General features: G+C 69.0%; 1 protein-coding gene across 3 annotated transcripts; it reads right to left on the reverse strand.

Moving 5' to 3' along the window:
• Positions 1-1,417: 1,417 nt before the first annotated feature.
• ARHGEF1 (Rho guanine nucleotide exchange factor 1) lies at positions 1,418-22,421 on the reverse strand. Of its 3 annotated transcripts, XM_074938620.1 has the most exons (32): positions 22,339-22,421; positions 20,728-20,855; positions 19,739-19,810; positions 19,419-19,502; positions 19,146-19,259; positions 18,645-18,743; positions 18,298-18,340; positions 16,600-16,705; positions 16,245-16,385; positions 15,679-15,708; positions 15,190-15,292; positions 14,758-14,851; positions 14,221-14,259; positions 13,640-13,798; positions 13,383-13,464; positions 11,278-11,462; positions 10,190-10,336; positions 9,090-9,172; positions 8,751-8,876; positions 7,806-7,920; positions 7,574-7,674; positions 7,329-7,406; positions 7,128-7,203; positions 6,744-6,911; positions 6,266-6,353; positions 5,215-5,325; positions 4,823-4,890; positions 4,349-4,507; positions 3,996-4,163; positions 2,940-3,091; positions 2,408-2,504; positions 1,418-2,087 (listed from the first exon to the last, which is right to left on the reverse strand). In XM_074938620.1, exons 3-31 carry the CDS (start codon positions 19,763-19,765, stop codon positions 2,427-2,429), a joined length of 3,024 nt encoding a protein of 1,007 aa, XP_074794721.1. In that variant the 5' UTR covers positions 19,766-19,810; positions 20,728-20,855; positions 22,339-22,421; the 3' UTR covers positions 1,418-2,087; positions 2,408-2,426. The 3 variants fall into 3 exon arrangements, with proteins under 3 accessions (XP_074794721.1, XP_074794722.1, XP_074794723.1); XM_074938621.1 differs by lacking the exon at positions 14,221-14,259; XM_074938622.1 differs by lacking the exon at positions 4,349-4,507.
• Positions 22,422-23,019: the final 598 nt, after the last annotated feature.

Below are 23,019 nucleotides of genomic sequence, written 5' to 3' on the forward strand. Positions count from 1 at the left end.
GCAAAGCCAGTTTGGCTGTGGGCAACTCAGCCTGTGCCCAGAGCCGGGGAGAGAACCCAGGAGTCCTGGCTCCCCGTCTGCGGCGGGGAGGGGCTCTTCAGTCCTTATGGTTCTCCAGGGGAACAGATCAGGGCATCAAAGTCTTTAACGTTTCCTGCCCTTCTCCGGACGCTCAAAGTGCAATATTGTCTGTGCCCCCTTCAGTGTGAAACCCCCCCCCCCCCCCCCCCGTCTGGGCCGGGTCCCGCCCCTGCCCGTGCTTGTGCGTCTTTGTGTTCAGCCCCCCGGGTGAAATGAGATGAGATTTTAACCTGTAATTCCCCCTTTTTTGTAAATATTAATTTATGGAGTGTAAAAAAACCACCCAACCCGGCAGATTTCTGGGGCCGGCGATCAGCTGCCGCCCCGCAAGCAATAAACTCACCCCCGGGGCATGCGGGGACCGGCCGCTGCGCTGGGGGGAGAAGCCGGAGGAGGACCCCTGTTTTCTGTCCGCCGCAAAGAGACGCGAACTCGAGGCACCGGGCTGGAGCGCGAAACATTTATACACAGACCTGAGCTGGGCATGGAACCCAGGAGTCCTGGCCCCCAGCCCCCCCGCTCTAACTCACTACACAGCAGTGCCAATCTCCACCGGTGGCGGACGAGCTGGCTGGGGGGGGGAGGGGAGGGGAGGGGAGTGGGACACGGGTCAAGGGGGCGCACACGGACCGAGAGACACTCGGAGCCCTGAAGCAAGAACGGGTTTTATTTGATATCTTTACAGTTTATTTGGTTCAATGACCACCCCCCCCGTACCTTAGCACCCCCCACAAAGTTATACTCAGAAGAGCCAGCTGGGGTGGGCATAGTGCCCCCCACCCCCACTTCTCCCTTCCCAGATTCCATGACTCCACCATCCGTCATACCCACAAACAGCTCTCCCTTGGGGGGGGGGGGGAATTCAGCCTTTGGCTCCCGGGGGAGGGCACATTTAAATCCAGATCTCCCCCCTCCATGTCACCCCCCCCAAACACCTTGTTAAAAAGCAGAATTGTAAACATTCTGAAAATGTTTTTTTTAAAAAAGCCAAAAAACCTCACTGAAAGCTGGGGGGCAGGCAGAGAATGGGGGGACAGAGAACTGGGGGGTGTGGCACGCAGAGAACGGGGGGGCATGGAGGAGTCTATGTGGGGACACCTCTCCCCCCAGAAATTCTCGGGGGAATTTCTACCCGCTTTTTAAAAGCAATGGAAGCCCCTGGAAAAAGCCCTATCTGGGGAGGACCCGTATGGTACAAGGGAATTAGGGGGCTCATCCCCCATCCCACCTGCCCCCCCTTTTTTTTGGTTCCAATGATTCTGTGCCAGCCCAGCTGCCATGTTGGCACAAACCAACCGCTGTGCCCCCCCCCCAGGTTCTGGGGTCCCCCCCCCATAAATCATATATATAAAAATATCCCAGCAAAAGTAAAAAATAGCTCTCTCTATAAAAGCAGCTCTCGGGGGTTGGCCCCTAAGGCACATGGCAGGGGATGGGGGGCAGTGGAATGTAACCCCCCCCCCCGGAAATACTCATCTCAGGGGGCGGGAAAAACCTTGCAGCCGCAGCGCCGCCCGCTGGCTGACCCCGCAAACTGCACTGGCCAGGCTCAGCAGCCCGGGGGCAGAGAACGGGACTGGGGCCGTTCCCCTCTGGGGGCCACTGGCCCCGGTCCGGCCCAGGGCAGGGACTGGCTGGCTTGGGAGGTGGGACATGGGGCTTATGGACAGATTGGGGATGGAGGGGGACATGAGTTTGCTGGAGGGAATTGGGGGTGAACCCCCCACGAGGGTGGCTGGCAGGGGAGGGGTGTCTCATCCCGGGGGGAGCCAGACTGGGATTTCAGAGCGGAGCAATTTGGGGCTAGGCCTGTGGGTGAGTCAGAGCCACCCAATATCCCCCCTCATCCCCCCCAGGATCCCATCTCTATGTGATCGCCACAGCACCTCCCATGGAATATATGGACCCAACTCCCTCCAGCATACGTCCCCGCCCAGCAACCCCCCTGCAGGAGACCCCGGCTGGGAGGGCAAAGACCGCCCGGCCTCTTCCTCCGTGGCGAGGGTCTGGAGAGAGAAAACAGCAGGGAGCAGGGTTAGAACCCCAAAGTCAATGCAGAGCCCCGGGGCCAGGCCTGAGGGCTGAGCAGAGCCCCCCGCGGGGCCCCCTGGCCCACACCCCCTACGGGCCTCCCAGCACTGGGCCCAAGGGCTGGGGAGAGCCCCCCGCAGGGCCCCCTGGCCCACACCCCCTACGGGCCTCCCAGCGCTGGGCCCAAGGGCTGGGGAGAGCCCCCCGTGGGGCCCCCTGGCCCACACCCCCTACGGGCCTCCCAGCGCTGGGCCTCAGGGCTGGGGAGAGCCCCCCGCGGGGCCCCCTGCCTCACCTGTGGCAGCGGCTGCCCCTCATGTGAAGCGGGGTGAGGGGGGGCAGCTGCATTTGGCCAGGAGCTGCTGCAGCTGGGAATAGTCGTCTTCCATGTCCTGGGGGGCCGGGGGGAGCATGACTCAGGGGTGAAACGAAGAGTGGAGACATCCCTGCAGCCCCCCCCCACTGACCCCCCCAGCCCCATCTCCCCTCATCCCTCCCCCACTGACCCCTGCAGCCCCATCTCCCCTCAAACCGCCCCACTGACCCCCAGCCCCCCATCTCCCCGACACTGACCACCCAGCCCCCATCTCCCCTCAACCCTCCCCCACTGACCCCCAGCCCCCATCTCCCCTCAAACCGCCCTACTGACCCCCAGCCCCCCATCTCCCCGACACTGACCACCCAGCCCCCATCTCCCCTCAACCCTCCCCCACTGACCCCCAGCCCCCATCTCCCCTCAAACCGCCCCATTGACCCCCAGCCCCCATCTCCCCCAGCACTGACCCCCCAGCCCCCCTGGTTCCCCTCAGCTCGCCCCCCCCCCATACCTTCAGCCTGCGGACAACCTCCTCCAGGTGCTGGCAGCTGCGCCGCACGTCCTCCGACTGCTGGGGCGTCAGCACAAGGGGGGAGCCGGGCCCCGCCCCGTCCGGGCGCCGCGACCCCCAATCCAGTGAGTCGGGGCCATTCGGGGCCCCCCCTGCGGGAGACCAACGGAGTCAGGTCAGTCCGGCTTTCCCAGCATGCCCCTCTCCTCCATTTCCCACCAGCCCCGGCTCCCATTGCCCGCTGTGACGAAGCGGGACTGTTCTTAATGGTTCCTCTGAATGGTGTGGGGGTGCCTCAGTTTCCCCTATGCAGTTCTTAAGTCTCTAGGGGGTGGGGTAAGGGTGTACGATCATTGCAGAGCCCTAGAGGGTAGGTGCGTGCAGGGGTCTGGACACAGAGAATGGCCGACACCCTGTTTCCTGGCCACTGATGGCCTGGGCCCTTCCCCCCTGCAAGGTGAGAGCTAAAGGGTTGGAGAACAAAGGAATCAGGTGACCTCCTGGCCCGGAAAGGGACAAAGCCCAGAGGAGGGGGGGCTGGAGGGAGTTTCAGTTTGGGGCTGGCTGGGACATGGAGTGAAGTGCAGACGTGGTTCTCTGGCTCACTGCCCCCCAAAATGGACCCAGCTGAGGGGTCCTGTTCTCTGCACCTACAAGCTCTGTGTTAGACCATGTTCCTGTCGTCTAATAAACCTTCTGTTTTACTGGCTGGCTGAGAGCCACGTCTGACTGCGGAGTTGGGGGGCAGGACCCTCTGGACCCTGCCTGGGCGGACTCGCTGTGGGAAGCGCATGGAGGGGCAGAGGATGCTGAATGCTCCGAGGTCAGACCCAGGAAGGTGGAGCCGGGGGAGCTGTGTGTCCTGCAGACAGGCTGCTCCCCGAGAGGAGACTCCCCCAGAGTCCTGCCTGGCTTCATGGGGAGCAGGTCCAGAGCATCGCCCGGGGATGCCATGACATCCCCCATTTCCCAGCATGCCCCTCTCCTCCCCCATTTCCCACCAGCCCCTGCTCCCATCGCCCCCTCCCTCCATTTCCCAGCATCCTGTTCTCATACCTGGCGCCCCCCCCTCGCTCTCGGCACCATCACCCGCGTCCCGTTCCTTGTCCTCGTCTCTGGCGCCCCTGTTCTCCGGCGCCTGGTGCCAGCCGTCCTCGGGGGAGCCGGGGTCCCCATCTTCCAGCAGGGGGGACCCCCCGACCAGCAGCCTCTTCAGCTCAGAAACTGGGGGGGGGAGGGTCAGATGGGGGGATTCCCTCCAGAGGTCCCACCCAGGCCCCCCGACCCAACAGGATCCAGCCCAACTTAGGGGTCAGACCCTAGCCCCAGGGGTCAGGCAGCTCATCCCAACCCCCCCCGCAGGGAGTGGGACAGAGGGGTCAGCAGGGGGACAGGTTGGGGGGTCTCACCTCTCTCCAGCGCGGCGGCTGCCAGCCCCCCCTCCCCTGCTGCCCGGGGCTTGTGCAGAGCCAGCAGCTCCGCCAGGATCCGCTCTGAGTCCTTCTCCGGCTTCTCCGGGCCGCGCTCCTCGAACTCCATCCCCTCCAGCGCCCCCTCCTTCTCCCGCTCTGGGGGGCAGGGAACAGTCAGCCCCCCCTCGGCGCCACCACGCCACCCTGGAGTCCTGACCCCCCCTCGGAGCCACCACAGAACCCCGGAGTCCTGACCCCCCCTCGGAGCCACCACAGAACCCCGGAGTCCTGATCCCCACCACCACATAGCTGTCCCATCTCCCCACCAGCCCAGGTACCCCTTGGCCCCACAAGCCCCCTGGCTCCCCGCCTTGGCCAGGGGTGTGTGTGGGGGGCACATGATGGCTTCCCCCCAGGCCAGGGGCAATGGGTGCTGCAGACTATCCCGCCCCCCCTCAGCCCCCCGCTCACCGTCCGAATGCAGCGTCTCCTTGGGAGAGTTCCCGTTCTCCGAGCTGCTCAGCAGCCGCTCCCGGTCACTGCAGGGGGGCGGGGGGGGGGCGTGTCAGCAAAGAAAGGAAGAATAGCCAGCCCCCCCCCAAAAACCCCCACATCCCATCCCCCAACACCCTCCAGAGTTAGGGGTGAGCTCCAAAGTCCGGCCGCATCCTGTCCTGCCTCCGTAACTCCCCATATAACCGCCCCCTGCCCCACCCCAGAGCCAGCCGCATCCCAGCGCTGGGTGAGGGGCCCCGTATAACCGACTCCAGTGCCCCACCCCAGAGCCAGCCGCATCCCATTGCCGGCCCCCAGCCCCGCCCCAGAGGGGCCGCGCTCCAGCCCCACACGCCCGCTGCGCTCACTAGCTGGGGCTGTGCGGGGCCGACAGACTCGGGGCAGCACGACGCGATTTCTGGCGATTGGACCCCGGCAGCTTCAGAGACCCGGCCGTCTCACTGATCAGGTCGCACCAGCTAGGGACCGGAGAGGGGAGAAACTCAGCTGGGGCCCCTCACTCCCGACCCGCAGCCCCTGCCAGCCCGGCCCTGGACCCCCCCCAGCCCTGCCGGTGCCCCTCACTCCCGACTCACAGCCCCCTGCCAGCCCGGCCCAGGTCCCCGCCAGCCCTGCCGGAGCCCCTCACTCCCGACCCGCAGCCCCTGCCAGCCCGGCCCAGGTCCCCCCCACCCCCGACCCACAGCCCCCTGCCAGCCCGGCCCAGGTCCCCGCCAGCCCTGCCGGTGCCCCTCACTCCCGACCCACAGCCCCTGCCAGCCCGGCCCTGGACCCCCCCCAGCCCTGCCGGTGCCCCTCACTCCCGACCCACAGCCCCTGCCAGCCCGGCCCTGGACCCCCCCCAGCCCTGCCGGTGCCCCTCACTCCCGACTCACAGCCCCCTGCCAGCCCGGCCCAGGTCCCCCCCACCCCAGTGCCCCTCACTCCCGACCCACAGCCCCCTGCCAGCCCGGCCCAGGTCCCCGCCAGCCCTGCCGGTGCCCCTCACTCCCGACCCACAGCCCCTGCCAGCCCGGCCCTGGACCCCCCCCAGCCCTGCCGGTGCCCCTCACTCCCGACCCACAGCCCCTGCCAGCCCGGCCCTGGACCCCCCCCAGCCCTGCCGGTGCCCCTCACTCCCGAACCGCAGCCCCTGCCAGCCCGGCCCAGGTCCCCCCCAGCCCTGCCGGTGCCCCTCACTCCCGACCCGCAGCCCCTGCCAGCCCGGCCCAGGTCCCCCCCACCCCAGTGCCCCTCACTCCCGACTCACAGCCCCCTGCCAGCCCGGCCCAGGTCCCCCCCAGCCCCGCCAGTGCCCCTCACTCCCGCCCCACAGCCCCTGCCAGCCTGGCCCAGGTTCCCCCCCAGCCCCGCCGGTGCCCCTCACTCCCACCCCGCAGCCCCGCCCCCAGGTCTCACTTCTTTCTCTCCGACACTGTCTGGGCCACCAGCTCGTAGATTTGGGCTCCGTTCTCCCAGCTGAAGATGACGTAAAAGGCCTTGCGGTCTGGCGGGGGAGGGGCCAATCAGAGGGGGGCTCCCCAGTGCCCCCCCCAGGTTCACAGACCCCTCCCGTCCCTGTTAGCCCCCCTCCCTCCCAGGCTCCACCCAGTGCCCCCCCCACCCCACCTGCTCAGGCTGCCTGCGGGGTGGGAGGCACTGGACATCCCAGAATGCCCTGGGGCAGCCCCCCGCCTCCGGAGCGATTGGCTCCAGCTCAGCAAGGGCCCCCCCCACACACACAGCTGGGGCATCACAGTAGGGGGGCAGGGAGCCTCCAGGCTGCCCCCCAGTGCCCCCCCGAATGCTGCAGGCTGCCCCCCCAGAGACCCCCCAACCTCCTAGGCTGCCCCCCAGAGCCCCCCCGCTGCCCCCCCAACCCGCCCCGGCCGCTGACCTGTGGCCACGTCGCGGGTCATGGCGGAGCTGAGTTTGATGATGGGGCTCAGCACCTGGCGGGGCTCGGGCATGGGGCCGGGGGGGCGGCTGTGGCAGCGAAGAACCAGCCGCTCCTCCTGCCGCTGCAGCAGCACCAGGATGTCGTCCAGGAGCAGCACGTGCACGTCTAGGGGGGGTAGGGGGGCCTCAGTGGGGGAGACGCTTCCCAGCCCCCGGGGCCCCCCAATCCACCTCCCAAACCCCGCACCCCTCCCAGCCCCATGTGCCTCCTGCTCCCAGTGTACTCAGACCCCCGGCCCCCCCAGTCCCGCCCCTCACGGCCCCCCAGCCCCCCCAGCTGCGCGCCCCGCACTTCCCTGCCCCCCCGACCCCCATCACTCACCCACAGCCTTGTCCTTACTGACGCGCCAGGTCAGGTCCCCCTCGTGCACCAGGTTCCGCTTGGTGATGTCCGTGTTCTGGGGGCGGTGGCAGTTAGATGGGAACAGACCCCCCGATCCCACAGCCAGCCCCCACCTCCTCGTGCTGCCCGCCCCCACAGCCAGTTCCCCCCACCCCAATGCCCCCCCGGGCGAGGCCCCACCTTGAACTCGCTGAGCAGCGGGTCCGTGCTCTGCTTGAGGCTGGAGAGATCCAGGCGCTTCTGATAGTCCTTCAGCTTCTGCAGGGGGCAGAGGGGGGTTAAGGCCGGCCGGGCAGACAGGGTCGGGGGGCGTTAAGGCCGGCCGGGGACGTGGAGGGCGTTAAGGCCGGCCGGGGACGTGGAGGGCGTTAAGGCCGGCCGGGGACGTGGAGGCCATGGACAGACAGACGGCGGGAGCGGCTCACCATGAGGTTTTCCATTTCCCGCACCTCCTGGTTGACGTGGTTGAGGATCTGCCGACAGCACTCGGCCGCCCGCTGCACCTTTCCCCGCTCCTTCTCCTCCTCTGGAGGGACAGGGTGGGTCAGTCAGTGGCCCCAGCCCGCCGCCCCCAGCCCGCCGCCTCTTCCTCTCCCCAGCTCTCCCCACCCTATGGCACCTCCTGCCCCATCTCTTCTCCCCGCCCCGGCCCCTCACCCGTGTACTTGGCGATGTTCTCCAGCAGCAGCGGGTACTTGGTGAGTCGCTGCATCTCGATGGGGATAATGTCCTTCAGCTGCAGCCGCCGGCACCGGGCCTGGCTCTCCGCCTCCTGCGGGGACAGGCCGCTGGGATGGGGAGGCTGGGGGGGCAGGCCAGGGGCGTGCAGGGCCGGGGAGCCGGGGGCGGGAGTGTGACAAAGTGGGGATTTTCCCTTGTTATGTTGTTGTGAGCCTAAGGGAGTCCGACTGTTTTGCATGAAGGCGGTGTGCGCCTCAGTTTCCCTGTGTATTGCACCAATGTCTGGGTGGTGGGAATAAGGGGCTGTGACCTTTGTGGGGGCTGCTCCAGCTGCCTGCAGGGATGCTGTGGCCGCCCCTTCCCCACCTGAGACCCAGGAGGGGGATGCGACCAGGTGACTCTGGCCCGGGAAGCGAGACAAAGGCCGGAGGAGGAGCAACCAGCCGGGCAGGGGCCAGGCAGCTGCAAGCGAGTTGGTCTCGGCTGGCTTGGGGCGCAGGGAGAGGACCAGAGCCCTGGCTCTGGGCTCCCCTCCCCTCAAGGTGACTGGCTGAAGGTCACTGATTTCTGTGCTAACAAGCTCTGCCCTACGCTGTGTTCCTGTCGACTAATAAACCGTCTGGTTTCCCGGCTGGCTGAGAGTCCCGTCTGACTGCGGAGTTGGGGGGCAGGACCCTCTGGCCCCACCAGGACCCCGCCTGGGCGGACTCGCTGTGGGAAGCACAGGGAGGGGCAGAGGAGGCTGAAGGCTCCGAGGTCAGACCCAGGAAGGTGGAGCCGGGGGAGCTGTGTGTCCTGCAGACAGGCTGCTCCCCGAGAGGAGACTCCCGCAGAGTCCTGCCTGGCTTCATGGGGAGCAGGTCCCGAGCATCACCTGGGGACCCCAGGACAGGGAGCGGGGGAGGCTGGGGGGCCCGGTACCTGGATGAACTGGCTGAAGCGTGTCTCTTTGCGCTGCTTGGCCTTGAGCTGCTCCAGCGCGAAGGATTGCCGGCTGCAGAACCGGGCCGAGAGCTTCTGGAACCAGCCGCCCTCGGTGCCGTCAAACTGGGGGGGCGGAGGGGGGAGCGTTCACCTGCCTGCGGCTCTGTCCCCCCCACAGCCCCGGCCCCCCGCCTGCCCCCATCCCAGGGTCCCTGCACTCCCCCACCCCCCGTCCCTGGGCTCCCCGCCCCCACCCGTTCTGGGGCCTCCCGTCCAGCGTCCACCCTAGCCCCCCACCCCTTGGACTCCCCCCCCCGCTTACTAGCCCCCCTGTACCCGGGCCAGCAGCACATCCCCAATCTCGGCAATGATGCAGTCACTCTCGTCCCGAAGCTTCTTCAGGTTCTCGAGGAACTTGGCTGGAGGGGAGCAGTCAAAGCCAGTCAGCGCCCCCCAGCCCATGCTCCCTGCCCCCTCCCCTGGCCATGTGTGACGAAGTGGGGAAATTTCTTGTTTTTCCTTGTTTCCTATGGGGGATTTTCTTGGTTTTCCTATGGGTTGTATGCAGAGAGGGTGGGACTCAGTTTCCCTGGGTGCTGCGGGTTTAACGAGGGGAGGGGAGAGGGAGTTTGTGGGGACACAGGGCCAGCAAGGAAACTTGGGGCCCCGGCCAACGGCCTGGAGAATGGAGACCCCAGCGACTGGGGACTGGGAGGGCCAGCTCGGGAGTCGCAGCCGGGTCTGGCCAGTGGGAGGACATGGGGCTGCGGGGACCCCGGTGACCTGACCAGCCGGGTCCAGCCAGAGGGGCCAGAGGACAGAAGAGGGGAGAGGCCCCCCCCCCGCGACCCTGTTTACGACCCTGTTTACCGGGAGAGGAGACAATGGACAGAGGGGGGGCTTGGGGCCGGTGATAGCAGATGCCCAGCGGGGAAGCAGGGGGGCTCGGGGCTGGAGGGAGGGGGCAGCCAGAGCCCCCCTGGATGCAGGGGAGACTGGGCTGGGCTGGGGGAGGCCAGGCCTGAGGCCGGAGAGTTTCCTGTGCTGGGTTCAGACGCTCAATAAACCCCCCTGTGTTACCCCGGCTGAGAGTCGCCCCCCGGGCTAGAGAACGGGCCGGGGGGGGCAGCAGTCCCCCTGGGAGTGGAGGCCCCGGGGGTCCGGAGCGAGGGGTCTCCCTGAGGGGCCCATGGCAGAGACAGGCGGGCTGAGGCTCCGAGAGGTGCGGCCCCAGGAGGTGGAGGGGCTGGACCCCCCGGAGAGAGTGGCCCCCCGAGAAGGGCTGTCGCACTGAAGGGGGCTCCCCCCAGGGACCGCACGGGGCCAAGAGTGGGCACGACCTGGGAGTCTGTGACCCCCGCCCTTCCCCCCAGCGCCCCTGCCTGTGACCCCCAGCCCCTTTGTACATGTCCCCCCAAAGCCCCCCCCCCACTCACTGTGTTCGTCCGTCATTTCCTCCAGGCTGGGGAAGATGTTGGTCAGTTCGGCCTCCAGGAAGAAACCTTCGCTGAGCAGCGGCTGGTAGAAAAGCTCCAGCAGGACCCGCAGCATCCGCACGTGGGCGTGTTCGGTGAGGAACAGCTCTGGGGGGGCAGGGCGGGGTCAGGGGCCTCTCATTCTCCTCCCCTGAGGGAGGCGTTGGAGGTTTGGGGCAGACTTGGGGGGTTGTGGGGGTCTCCGCCCCACCTACCACTGGTGGTGGTCTGGGGGGGTTGTGGGAAGCTGGGCGGTTGTTGGGGGTCTGTGTGGGGAAGCTGGGGGGCCATGGGCGGTAGTTGGGGGACAGGAGCAGAAGTTGGGGGGCAGGGGTGGGTGTTGGGGAAGGAGCCGGGGTGGCAAAGGCAGGAAGCGGGGGGGAGGAGTTGGGGGGGCCGGGGGCGGGAGCCGGGGGGGACAGGGGCAGGAAGCGGGGGGGAGGAGTCAGGGGGCCGGGGGTGAGAGTCGGGGGGGGCAGGAGCCGGGGGGGGTGGAGTTGGGGGGGCTGAGGGTGGCAGCCGGGGGGACAGGGGCAGGAAGTGGGGGGGGAGGAGTCAGGAGGCTGGGGGGTAGGAAGCGGGGGGAGGAGTCGGGGGGGCAGGAGGCGGCGGGGAGGAGTCGGGGGGGCCAGGGGTGGGAGCCGGGGTGGCAGGGACAGGAAGCGGGGGGAGGAGTCGGGGGGCCGGGGGCGGGAGCCGGGGAGGGTGGAGTTGGGGGTGCCGAGGGTGGGAGCCGGGGGGGCAGGGGCAGGAAGCGGGGGGGAGGAGTTGGGGGGCCAGGGGCGGGAGCCGGGGGGGCAGGGGCAGGAAGCGGGGGGAGGAGTCGGGGGGGCAGGAAGTGGGGGGGAGGAGTCGGGGAGCCGGGGCCAGGGGGGCAGGGGCAGGAAGCGGGGGGAAGAGTCGGGGGGTTGGGGGCGGGAGTCGAGGGGGCAGGAAGCGGGGGGAGGAGTCGGGGGCGGGAGTCGGGGGGCAGGAAGCGGGGGGGGGAGTCGGGGGGCCGGGGCCAGGGGGGCAGGAAGCAGGGGGGGCCGAGGTCTCTCCCCACCCACCGTTGATGACCTCTTGCCGCTTGACTTCGCCTTTCTTCAGCCTGAGGAGGGCGTTGGGGGGGACCCGCTGGCGCCAGGTCGGCGGCTCCGGCTCCAGCTCCGAAACGCGCGGCTCAGTCTCCTCAGACTGGGGAGGCAGAAAGGACGGCGGGGGCTCCCCTCCCCCGGCCCCCCCGGGCTCCGGGCTGTGGGGAGAGGGGGGGTGAGAGCAGGGCAGGCTGCGCCCCCCCTAGCCCCTGCGCCCCTCAGCTCCCCCCCCACTTCCCCCCAGCCCCGCTGGCCTGGGGAGGGCGAGTCCATGGGCTGGGGGCTCCCCGGCACCTACGTGCTGCTGCCAGGCCTCGGGCGCCCCGGCCCCAGCGGGGGTCTCTCCTGCAGCTCCCTGGCGCGGGCGGCCGCCTCGAGGTCCACGTCGCTGCGGGAACGCGGCTGCTTCCCCTTGGCCGAGCCGCGCAGCGAGCGCTTCCGCTCGGCCACGCGCAGGCTCTCCGACCGGCCCAGCCTCCCCGGCAGCCTGCGGCGCGGGCAGCCACGGACCGGGCGACACCACGGACCGGGCGACACGGACGGGGAGACACGGACCGGGCCGGCCACGGACGGGGCGACACCACGGATGGGGCGACACGGACGGGGCGACACGGACGGGGCCGGCCACAGACGTGGCGACACCATGAATGGGGCGACATGGACCGGGCCGGCCACGGACGGGGCGACACCATGGATGGGGCGACACGGACCGGGCCAGCCACGGACGAGGCAACACCACGGACCGGGTGACACGGACGGGGCGACATGGACCGGCCACGGACGGGGGCATGGGACGCACCAGCCATGGACGGAGGGGCCACGAGACCGGGGGGGGGGCGTGGACGGGGAGCCCCGGATGGGACCAGCCATGAAGGGGGAGAGGGAACCCACGACGCAACCAGACACGAAGGGGGAATCGTAACAACCACGGGAAGCAGAATCATCCAATCACAGAGGAGGAGAAGCCACAGAGGGTACAAATGGACCAATGGGAGAAGCGAGGGGGGTGGAACAGCCAATGGGAAGCAAGGATTGGAAGACAAGATCAGGCACAAGGTGCGAAAACCGGGGTGGCGGGGAGGGTTCATGCATCAGACCAGGGCCCCGCAGCCATGCCTCCGGGAGGGGGTCGTGCTGCAGGGAGTGGGGCGGGGGGCTCAGTAGGGGGTGCTCTCCCTGGCACTAGTGCTGACCCCAGTGCAGCGCTAGTGAGCACTGTGGGGGGCAGCAGGGGGCGCTCTCCTCAGCAGTCAGGGCTGGCCCCACTGCAGTGCTGGGGGCTCAGCAGGGGGCGCTGTGGGGGGCGGTAGGGGGCGCTCTCCATGCCAGTCAGGGCTGGCCCGATGCCCCAGCGCGGCGCTAGGGGGCTGCTCTCCCCAGCAGTAGGGGGGCACTGTGGGGGGCAGTACGGGGTGCTCTCCCTGCCAGTCAGGGCTGGCCTGATGCCCCAGCTGTGGAGGGTGCTGGGGGGCCCGGCAGGGTAAGAACCGGGTACTTAGCTCAGCCCGTGGGTGTTTCTAAATTATTCTCCCCGCGGAACCAGCCTGTCCCCACACACATGCAAATTGGGGGGCTTCAGGGGGGTCACCGACCTTTTCCATTTTCTAGGAAGAAAGAGCAGGAGAAGAGGAGCGTTAACCTAAGGGTGGGGCTGGGGCTGCCTGGCCCAGTAGGGACCCCCCCCCACAATACAGACAGAGGCACTGTAACTACTAGACCCCACTTCCCCCCTGAACCAGGGATAGAACCCAGGAGTCCTGGCTCCCATCTCCCCCTGCCTCCAGCCAGCAGACCCCTGCCCTCCCAGAGCAGGGGGGCCACGAATGGGGCCGGGCAGTAGCTGGGGCACTCCTGGGGTATTCAAGGGGCCAAGTGAGAGCAGGAGCAGGGTCAAACCCCCCACCCCACCCCCCAACTCGGGGGAGTCGGCCCCCCAGTGAGGTCCCCGCGGGAGGGGCATGCAGGGGCAGGAGTGGAGAGTGGGGAGGGGGACAGACAGACAGACTGGGAGGGACTCCAGCGCACGGAGCTGGGGGGGGGGCATCTCAGGGTGGCCCCCCCACCCCCGCAGGACTCACCTCTCGTTCTCAGCACTGTCCTCCGGGGGCTGCTCGCTGTGGGGGGCCTCCCCCGGCTCCACCGGATACTGGGGCTCCAACCCTGTAGTGGGGAGGGTGGGGAGAGCAGGAGACAGGTGCTGGGGGGGGCCAATAGCACCCCCCCATGCTGTAGCCCCTCCCCCTGGTCCCTTCCCCTTGGACCTTCCCCCAACCCACCCCATATGTCCAGTCCCTTGTCCCCCATGTCCTCCCCCAGCCCCTCCCCCACCTCTTACCCAGCTCCCCATCAGTCCCCTCCTCCGGAGGGGGGTTCACGGTCACAGAAACACCAGGGGGGTCAAGCCCTGGGGTCCCTGATGCGGCCCCCTTGGCCCGGCTCTCGCTGCGCTCCAACAACTTGAGACCCTTCCGTTCCGGGGCCGCGGCCTTCTCCGCTGGGGGGAGACACGGGGGCAGGTCAGTCACTCAGAGACACCCCCCCAAATCAGCATGAACTGCTGATTTAACCACTAGCCCCCACTCCCCTCCCAGAGCCAAGGAGAGAACCCAGGAGTCCTGGCTCCCAGCCCCCTGCTCTAACCACTAGGCTGCTGAACTCCGCACGCAGCTGATGGGTGCTGACGCAGACGGGGTGGGCGGGGGAGCAACTGCATGCTGGGGTGCTGGGAGGTGCGGGGGGGGTCAGTGATTGACGGTTGGGGTGACAGGGTTAGTGTATTGGGGGGGCAGCCCAGACCCCTGCCCCCTGTCAGGAGGACACACGCTGTTTGTGGGGAGAGTTAATGGCGTTAGAGGGGCAGGGGCCCAGGCTGGGGTGCCCCAGGGGGGCCATGCATGGGGCCGGGGGGGCCGGTACCTTCACCCTCGGGGACTTTGCTTTGTCTGAACTCGGAATCTGCAAGAGAGAAGAGCGAAGGAGAGCGACAGGCTGAGGGGGTAGAAATGGGGGGTCCCCCACAGAGACCCACAGCTCCTCTGGGACTAGCACCCTAGCAGGGCCCCCCTGGGCCCTGAGCCTCTGGGGAGCTGAGCGGGGCCCAGGGCATGTCCTGGCTCATAGAGAGCAGGGTGCAGGCAGCTGGGGAGCGGAAGCAGGGCTGGGGGACGAGGTGCCCCACAACATCCCAGAAGTAGGGCATTTTGATGCGCCCAGAGGTTCAAATCTGGGGGCACACAGGCAGCCAGGAGGGTCGGGGGGGGCACGGGGAGTCCGGGGGGTTGGGGACAGGACAATCTGGGCTGGGAGACCCATGGGCACAGGGGAGATTCGGGGTCTGTGGAAGTCGGAGGACACAAGGGGCAGCAAGGGGAACGCTTTCAGGGTGTCGGGAGGGGCGGGGCCAAGGGGGTGCAGAGAGGTCATTGGGGGAGGGACCCCGGCACCCCCACGTACTGTGCGACTCCCCGCGGTTCCAGCGCGTGGCGTCCAACAGGCTGAACCCCTTCCTCGGCTTGGGGGGCTCCTCAGGCCTCCGGCTGCCCGAGATCTGCAGAGTTGGGGGGAAGGTGAGTCAATGGGTCAGAGAGCAGGACTGACCCCTGATCCCCAAACTGACCCCCGCTACGCAGGTAGCCACAAGGTGGGGACAGAAGGGACTAGGTGTGAGGCCCCTCCAGCCGCCGAGAGAATCCAGGAGTCCTGGCTCCCAGCCCCACCCCCTCTTGCTCTAATCACCAGACCCCACCCCCCTCCCAGAGCCAGGGAGAGAACCCAGGAGTCCTGGATCTCAGCCCCGCCCACATCGCTCTAATCCCGAGAACCCACCCCGCTCCCAGAACCAGAGAGAGAACCCAGGAGTCCTGGCTCGTGCCCCCCCAACATCACCTTCTTGCGGAAGAAATTCCCTTTCGATTTCTTGCTCTCGCCCAGTTTGGTTTTAACCCCCAGGTGCTTCATGTAGGTCACGATGGCGGCGAAAATCGCGGAGCTGGGGGGAGTGGGGCACATCAGCAGGTGTGTATGTGGGGGGGAGGCTGGTAGGGGGCGCCGGGGGGGGCTGTTCTGGGGGGGTTGGGGCTCTATCTCAGACATCTTGGCTACACCCCAGTCAAATAGCTCAGTCTCCCCCCCAGATTTCCCATGGGGTGTCAGAGCCCCCGCAGGTGCTGCAGTGAGGGGTTGGGGGGAGGGTTGGGGGGGAGTCGAGCTGCAGAATCCAACGTTGCTGCCCAGATACCAAAGGGGTGAGAGGAACCTGTGATCCACCCCCCACACACACCATAACCCACATCCTGTGGGGGGGGGGGGCGGGTTCAGCCCCGTGCCCCCCCATCCAGAGACCCGGGTGCACGATGCCCCCCGCATTTATTTTACCTTTTTTCCTCGTCGGCGGAGATCGTGGGGCTGGAAAGAAACAGGGAAACATGAACCCAGGTGTCCGGGTCAATTACCAGCTCCGGAGACCCCATCCTTACACCTGACCCCCCCTCGAGTCCCGTGCTCTGTGCAGGGCAGCCCCTGCCCCCCCGCATAACCAGCCCCCCGTGCGCCCCCGCATAACCCGCCCCCCACCCCAGAAGGGGCCCGGCACTCACTGGCTGGCCTCCCGCATGGCGGCGTGGGGGCGCTCACACTGGGGCTGGCCGTGGGGCAGGGAAGCATGTTCCGCTCGCTCGGGAGAGTCGCTCGCTGCGTGGCCGCGCCTGGGCCGGACCGGGGCCTTTATCCAGCCCCGGGGATGATGCAACAGTGGGGCGGGGCGGGGGGGGCAGCTGGTTCCCATCCACCCAAAATGGGGGGGGCCGCAGCAGCCGAGCCAGTGCTCTGGCTCTGAGCCCGGAAATGTGGAGGGACCTGGGCAGGCTGGCGGAGGGGAGCTGGGGGCCGCGTTCCCAGGGGGGCTCCGGGGGGGGCTGGGAGAGTCCGGGGGGGTCACTCACTGCATCTCGTCCAGCCGGGCCAGCAGCAGCTCGGCCACCTGCTTCTCCTTGGCCTCGTGGATCCCGCGATCCCGGGTGTGATACGACTCCAGCTCCGCCAGCTCCTGCTCGCCCGGCGTCATCCCCATCATCCGCTTCGACCTGGGGGGCGGGGGGCCCCAGTGAGCCAGGCCCCCGGCCCCCGCCGCACCGCCCGGCCCCCCCAATCCAGCCCCCGCCGCACCGCCCGGCCCGCCAAACCGTGCCCCCGCCCATCTCCCCAGCCCCTCCACCACACTACCCCACCCCTATTACCCCGACCGCTGCCTCTTCACCCCCCCCACCCCCCCGAATGGGAGCCCCTGGCAGGACCCACCTGAAATCCTCTAGCTGCCGCGAGATGTCGGGCTCCTGGAAGTTCTGGATCTGGTTCAGGAAGTCTTGCAGGGTGTCGTCCGAGAGCAGCTCCGGGCGGCTCCGGTCTGTGGGGAGAGAACAGGGTGCTGCGAGCTTCCCCCAGCCAGGGACTCTGGCGCTGCGAGCTTCCGCACAGCAGTGCCCCCAGCCAGGGATTGAGACTCTTTTCTGGCGCCCAGTGAAGGATCCTGGTTCTGTATTTGGAGAAGGAGACTCCCAAAGCCCTGCCCAGGACCCGGCCTTTCCCCAACTCCCCTGGCTATGGCCCCACACGGGACCTGCTCCCAGCCACCCTCCGCGGGACCCTACATGATTTCACGATCTCCACACACAAAGCAGGGGTGGGGGCTGGGTATACGGGGACCCCACACCCAGTGCTGGGACATGGCCCCTTTGGGGCGGGGGCTGGGTATCCAGCTGTGTGGCCGTTTGGGACAGGAAGTGAACGTGAATCCTGGATCTGAGCAGCAGCTTCAGCCCAGTAAAATCTGGGGCTTTCCTAGGAGACCAGGTGGGGACGGGGTCCAGGACCAGTGATGGGGCGGTTGGGGGCGGACTAGGGGGACAAATGGGGGGTGTTCAGCCATTCAGAGACAGCCCAGCCCAGCTGGCTGCAGTGCTGCGGGACGGCCACCAGGTGGCTCCCTGTGCCAGCTTGGCAGCGTCTGGCCCAGGTCGGCTCCCCCCGTCCCCCCCCCGTCCGGCCTTTCCCACGGCTGGGCCAGCGGGGAGCGGCCCCCGCCCCCCCCAGCCCTGCCGGTGCCCCTCACTCCCGCCCCGCAGCCCCCCGCCCCCCCCGAGCCCTGCCGGTGCCCCTCACTCCCGCCCCGCAGCCCCCCGCCCCCCCCCGAGCCCTGCCGGTGCCCCTCACTCCCGCCCCGCAGCCCCCCGCCCCCCCGAGCCCTGCCGGTGCCCCTCACTCCCGCCCCACAGCCCCCCGCCTGCCCCCCCAGCCCTGCCGGTGCCCCTCACTCCCGCCCCGCAGCCCCCCGCCCTCCCGAGCCCTGCCGGTGCCCCTCACTCCCGCCCCGCAGCCCCCCGCCCTCCCGAGCCCTGCCGGTACCCCTCACTCCCGCCCCGCAGCCCTCCGCCTGCCCCCCCAGCCCTGCCGGTGCCCCTCACTCCCGCCCCGCAGCCCCCCGCCCCCCCAGCCCTGCCGGTGCCCCTCACTCCCGCCCCGCAGCCCCCCGCCCGCCCCCCCGAGCCCTGCCGGTGCCCCTCACTCCCGCCCCGCAGCCACCCGCCCTCCCGAGCCCTGCCGGTGCCCCTCACTCCCGCCCCGCAGCCCCCCGCCTGCCCCCCCCGAGCCCTGCCGGTGCCCCTCACTCCCGCCCCGCAGCCCCCCGCCCCCTGCCGGTGCCCCTCACTCCCGCCCCACAGCCCCCCGCCCCCCCCCCCAGCCCTGCTGGTGCCCCTCACTCCCGCCCTGCAGCCCCCTGCCAGCCCGGCCCCAGGATTCTCCTTGCTCCCTGTTCTAAGCTGCCGTGCAGTTCATGGTACAAACAGCTGCCGGGTCCCACTCCAGAGGCAGCTGCATCTATGGGGCGGTTGGTGAGCCCGGGAGGGGACCCTGAGGGACGGGAAGCAGGGAATTGGGGGGGGGGGGCTGGGAGGTGGGTTATCTCCAGTCACCCCAAGCTCCGAGTGCAACGCTCACCCAGTTCAAACTGCACCTGCGATGGGACGGGGACACGCAGGAGCTGGAGAGAGAGAGAGAAGGGGGGTTAGAACAAGGGGTCGAGTCCCCTGGGGGGGCACCAAGGGGACCCGGGGCCTGAAAACTGCAGGTGGAGGGAGCAGTGAATGGGATCCGGGGGGGGAGGGGGGTTTCATACTTCTGATGGCCCCAGCGGGGGCCCCAATGGAGTCACTGGGTGGGGGGGCAATGGCTCAGGGGGTCACTCTTGGGAGAAGAAACAGCTGGAAGGGGTGTTGGGCTCATTCTGCAGGGATGGGGGGGCCATTCTGGGGGTCTCCCCAGTGGGGTTCACGGGGGGCTCTCACCCCCGCCTTGTCCAGGAACGTGTGGCAGAAATCCAGGAAGAGTTTCTTGCCCTCCTTGGGGCTCATGCTGCGGATCAGATCCACGTGGAGGTAGCAGAGCTGGAGGGATGGGGGGGGTCAGAACAGGGGGGCACCTGGGAGCCGGGGGGGGACGGGCTAGTCTCAGCCTGCCTCCCCCGCTGCCAGGTACCCCCCCCATTGCTCTCCACAGGCCACCCCCTCCCCCGCTGCCAGGCACCCCCCCATTGCTCTCCCCAGGCCGCCCCTCCCCCACTATTGGGATCCCTCCCCAGCCTGCACTCCCCCCGCTGCCCCTCCCCCCTCCTCAATTCCCCACCCTCAGGAGCCCCCCCCCGGTTGCCTCGGCGACAGAGCGAACAGGTCACTGAACCAGCCTAGGGTCCTGGGGGGTCACCACGAGGTCAGTGACCTTTCACCTCCCGCCAGGGGGCGCAACCACCCCACCAGGTGTCGGGCGCTCTGCCCACCCCCCGCGCTCACCACGGGGCAGGAGTCGAACTGCAGGACCACGTGCTGGAGAAAGGCCATGAGATAGGCCGGATGCTGCTTCACCAGACACATGCTCTGGAACGGGCTGCTCTGGTCCTCCAGCGTCTGGGGGGACAGCCTGGGAATCAGGCCCCCGAGCCCCGGGACGCCCCGTCCCCCCCCACGCCCCCGTCCCCTCCCCCACTCAGACCCATCCCCCCTCCCCCAAGACACAGCCCCCCTGGCCCCACCCCTGGGACCCCCATCCCCCAGGCCCCCCCTCACCGGCTCGATGTCGTTCTCAAAATCCTCGTCCTCCGCCCCGATGATGGCCACGCTGGACCCACTATGGGCACCTGGTGCCGGGCCCTGGGGGCAGAGAGAGAGAGTGGGTTGGGCCCTGTAGGGGAGGGGCAGGGGCCCAGAGAGGGTACCAGGGGGAACAGAAAGGGGGAGGGATTGAGGGGCCCAGGAGGGAAGGGCCTGGGGGAGCTTCACCCCCAATTCCAACCCCCACCTGCATGGGCGGGGGAAGGGGGCTGGGGCCAAGCAGACCGTTCAGCGATGGGGTATCGGGGGGCCCTCCACTCCCCCCAGCCACTCACCCCGTTGTATGGCTTGTCCGGCTCCATCCTGCCCTTAGGGAGGTCCCAGCTGCCAGCTCTGGGGGGACCCACCTGCCAAGGACACCAAGATAGGTCACGGGGGTGCAGACAGCAACCCCCTGCCCCAATCCCTCCCTGCCCCCCTCAGCCCCAATCCCTCCCTGCCCCCCACTCCAGTTGAGCCTAGCTCAGCCCCCCCATGGGAAAGACCACCCCCCACTGGTACAAACCGCCCCCCCCCCAGGGGATATGGAGTCTGCACGTACGTGGGGGATGTTTGGTGGTACTGGGGGGGCTGCGTGTGGGGGGCTGTCTCCTGCACACCCCACCCTCCTCGCCCGGCCCAGACATTCCAGCGCGAGCTGGAGGTGAGCGCGGGATGAATACAGGGTTTGTGTGGCACAAAGAGCCTCAGATCCCCGACCGGGCCGGGCGGGGGGGCTCCTGGCTGCCAGCTTGACTCACACCCCACCCCCGGGACAGGGCGGGAGCCCAGAGCCAGGCAGGGGGGCGGGGGCACGTCTGTCTGAGCCTGCAGAGCGCTCGCCCTGGAGTCACTGCCCCCTGGTGGCCGGCTCTGGCATGGCGCCCCCCAGCCCCAGCTGGATCCTGTGGCTGTCAGTTCCGCAGGCCTGGCCGAGCACAAAAGCAACTGGGTGAGGGGTACTTTCACCCCCTCTTCTCCCTTGGGGGGTGGAAATTGGTCCCCTCACGTTCCTAAAGCTGCCAGAAAATGTTGGGGGGGGGCGGGGCTGAGGGGCAGCAGGTGGTGGGGAGCAGGGGGATGGCGGTGGAGGTCAGGGTGCGAAGGCAGGGATGGGGCAGCAGGTAGGGAATGGGGAGGTGAGGATTAGGGTACACGGAGGGGGGAGCAGGCAACAGCCTGAGCCGGCCTTGGGGGAGCAGGATGGGGGCGCGGGGCCAATTCATCCCCCCAGCCGGGGCGCCTGTTTGGCAACCCCACCCCCCACATCCTCCCCATCTGGTACCTGCTTCCAGGTGATGCCAAGACGAGGCCACAAGCAGCAAATCCCCCTCCTCCCTGGGGCTGCAGGGCCCGGACGCCTGGGTTCCTCGGTGCGCCCCCTCCCTCAGCCGGAAAGGCGGCTCCGCTGGGCTGTCAAACAAAGCAAGGGCCCCAGATTATTTACAGCGAGAGACTCAGAGACTTGGCTTCCTGCAGGAAGTGATGAACCGCGGCCACATCCCCCCCCCAGGGCCCGACCGACCCACAATCCCCTGGTGCCGGTCACCAGCCAGGGAGCACTGACTTCCCAGGGACACAGAGAGCCTGCCGGTGCCCCTCACTCCCGACCCGCAGCCCCTGCTAGCCCACCCTGGGCTCCTGCCCCCCCCCCAGCTCTGCCGGTGCCCCTCACTCCCGACCCGCAGCCCCTGCTAGCCCAACCCTGGGCTCCTGCCCCCCCAGCTCTGCCGGTGCCTCTCACTCCCGACCCGCTGCCCCTGCTAGCCCAACCCTGGGCTCCTGCCCCCCCCCCAGCTCTGCCGGTGCCCCTCACTCCCGACCCACAGCCCCTGCTAGCCCACCCTGGGCTCCTGCCCCCCCAGCTCTGCCGGTGCCCCTCACTCCCGACCCGCAGCCCCTGCTAGCCCACCCTGGGCTCCTGCCCCCCCAGCTCTGCCGGTGCCCCTCACTCCCGACCCGCAGCCCCTGCTAGCCCACCCTGGGCTCCTGCCCCCCCAGCTCTGCCGGTGCCCCTCACTCCCGACCCGCAGCCCCTGCTAGCCCACCCTGGGCTCCTGCCCCCGCCCCCCAGCTCTGCTGGTGCCCCTCACTCCCGACCCGCAGCCCCTTGCAGCTCCCCCCCTTCTGGGAGTTGTTGACACATTTGCTCCCCCGGGGGCTCCAGTTTCTGCTGGTGACTCCCAGGATCTCTCCGGCTGCTCCCAGCTGTTCCTGACAGGTGGCAAGTGGGGGAGGGGTCTTTGTGTCTGCAGGATGCGGGGGGGGGCCCTGGGCCCCCCCAGAGTGGGTCCCTGCCTGGGCCCAGCCTCTCCCAGGGGGGTCAGAGATGGCAGGTAGAATCCAGTGAAATATTTCACCAATTCTAGACGTGGCAGGAATCGGGGGGGCGGGGGGGAGGAGAGATCTGCCCCCCCCAGGTTCCCCGCCCCCATATGTCTCTACAGGGGCACCCTCACCCCAGCTGCCTGGTGTGGGGCCAGGGCCGCTGGGGGTGCAGGGAGCGGAACGGGGGGTTGTCCCCCCAATATCCCCATAGCACCCGCCCCGTGGAGCACAGCAGCCAGCGGGAGGAGGACGGGGTGCGGGGGGGCTTCCCCCTCTAGGGGGCGCCACCTCTGGGGCGGGGGTGAGGACTGGCCTGCGGGGGCGGACATGGGTCCCTACCCCTCCGGGGGACAGCTCAGATCCAGCCCCCCCGGACCCAGAGAGCCCTCCCAGCCCCCGAGAACCCCCCGTTGCCCCACAGCGCCCCCCCCCCCCGAACCCTCCCAGCCCCACCCGGGCACCTTCCGGGGGAGGCGGGGGGCGACGCGAGTCCGGGGGATTCCCACCGGAAACGCCACTTCCGCTCCGCGCCCCCCGGCCCCGGGCCCGCTTGGGGGCGGGGTCTTACCGGCCCCTCGCTCCGCACCGGGACCGGGACCGGCCAGGTCAGGCCGCTCCGCTGCGCTCGGCTCCGGCGGCGGGACCGGGGGGGGGGGGCGGGAGCAGGAAGCCGCTGCCTTTTCCGGGCTCCCCCCCCCCCCGCTCCCTGCAGCGCTTCCTGCCCGGGCCACTAGAGACCGAGACCCCCCCAGCCCCCTCACCGCACCCCCAGCCCCCCAACTCCCCTGCACCGCCCCCTGACTGCACCCCCAGCACCGCCCCCTGACTGCACCCCCAGATACCCCTGCACCGCCCCAGCCCCCCAACTGCCCCGCACCGCCCCCTGACTGCACCCCCAGACGCCCCCGCACCGCCCCCTGACTGCACCCCCAGATCTCCCGGCACCGCCCCAGCCCCCAACTCCCCCGCACCACCCCGACTGCACCCCCAGATACCCCTGCACCGCCCCAGCCCCCCAACTGCCCCGCACCGCCCCCTGACTGCACCCCCAGATGCCCCCGCACCGCCCCCTGACTGCACCCCCAGCCCCCCACTGCATCCCTTAGCCCCCCCGCACCGCCCCCTGACTGCACCCCCAGCTCCCCACTGCATCCCTTAGCCCCCCTGCTCCGCCCCCTGACTGCACCCCCAGCTCCCCACTGCATCCCTTAGCCCCCCTGCACCGCCCCAACCCCCTTCACCGCCACTG

This window comes from Natator depressus, chromosome 24, assembly GCF_965152275.1.
Source record: "Natator depressus isolate rNatDep1 chromosome 24, rNatDep2.hap1, whole genome shotgun sequence".
Lineage (NCBI taxonomy): Eukaryota > Metazoa > Chordata > Testudines > Cheloniidae > Natator > Natator depressus.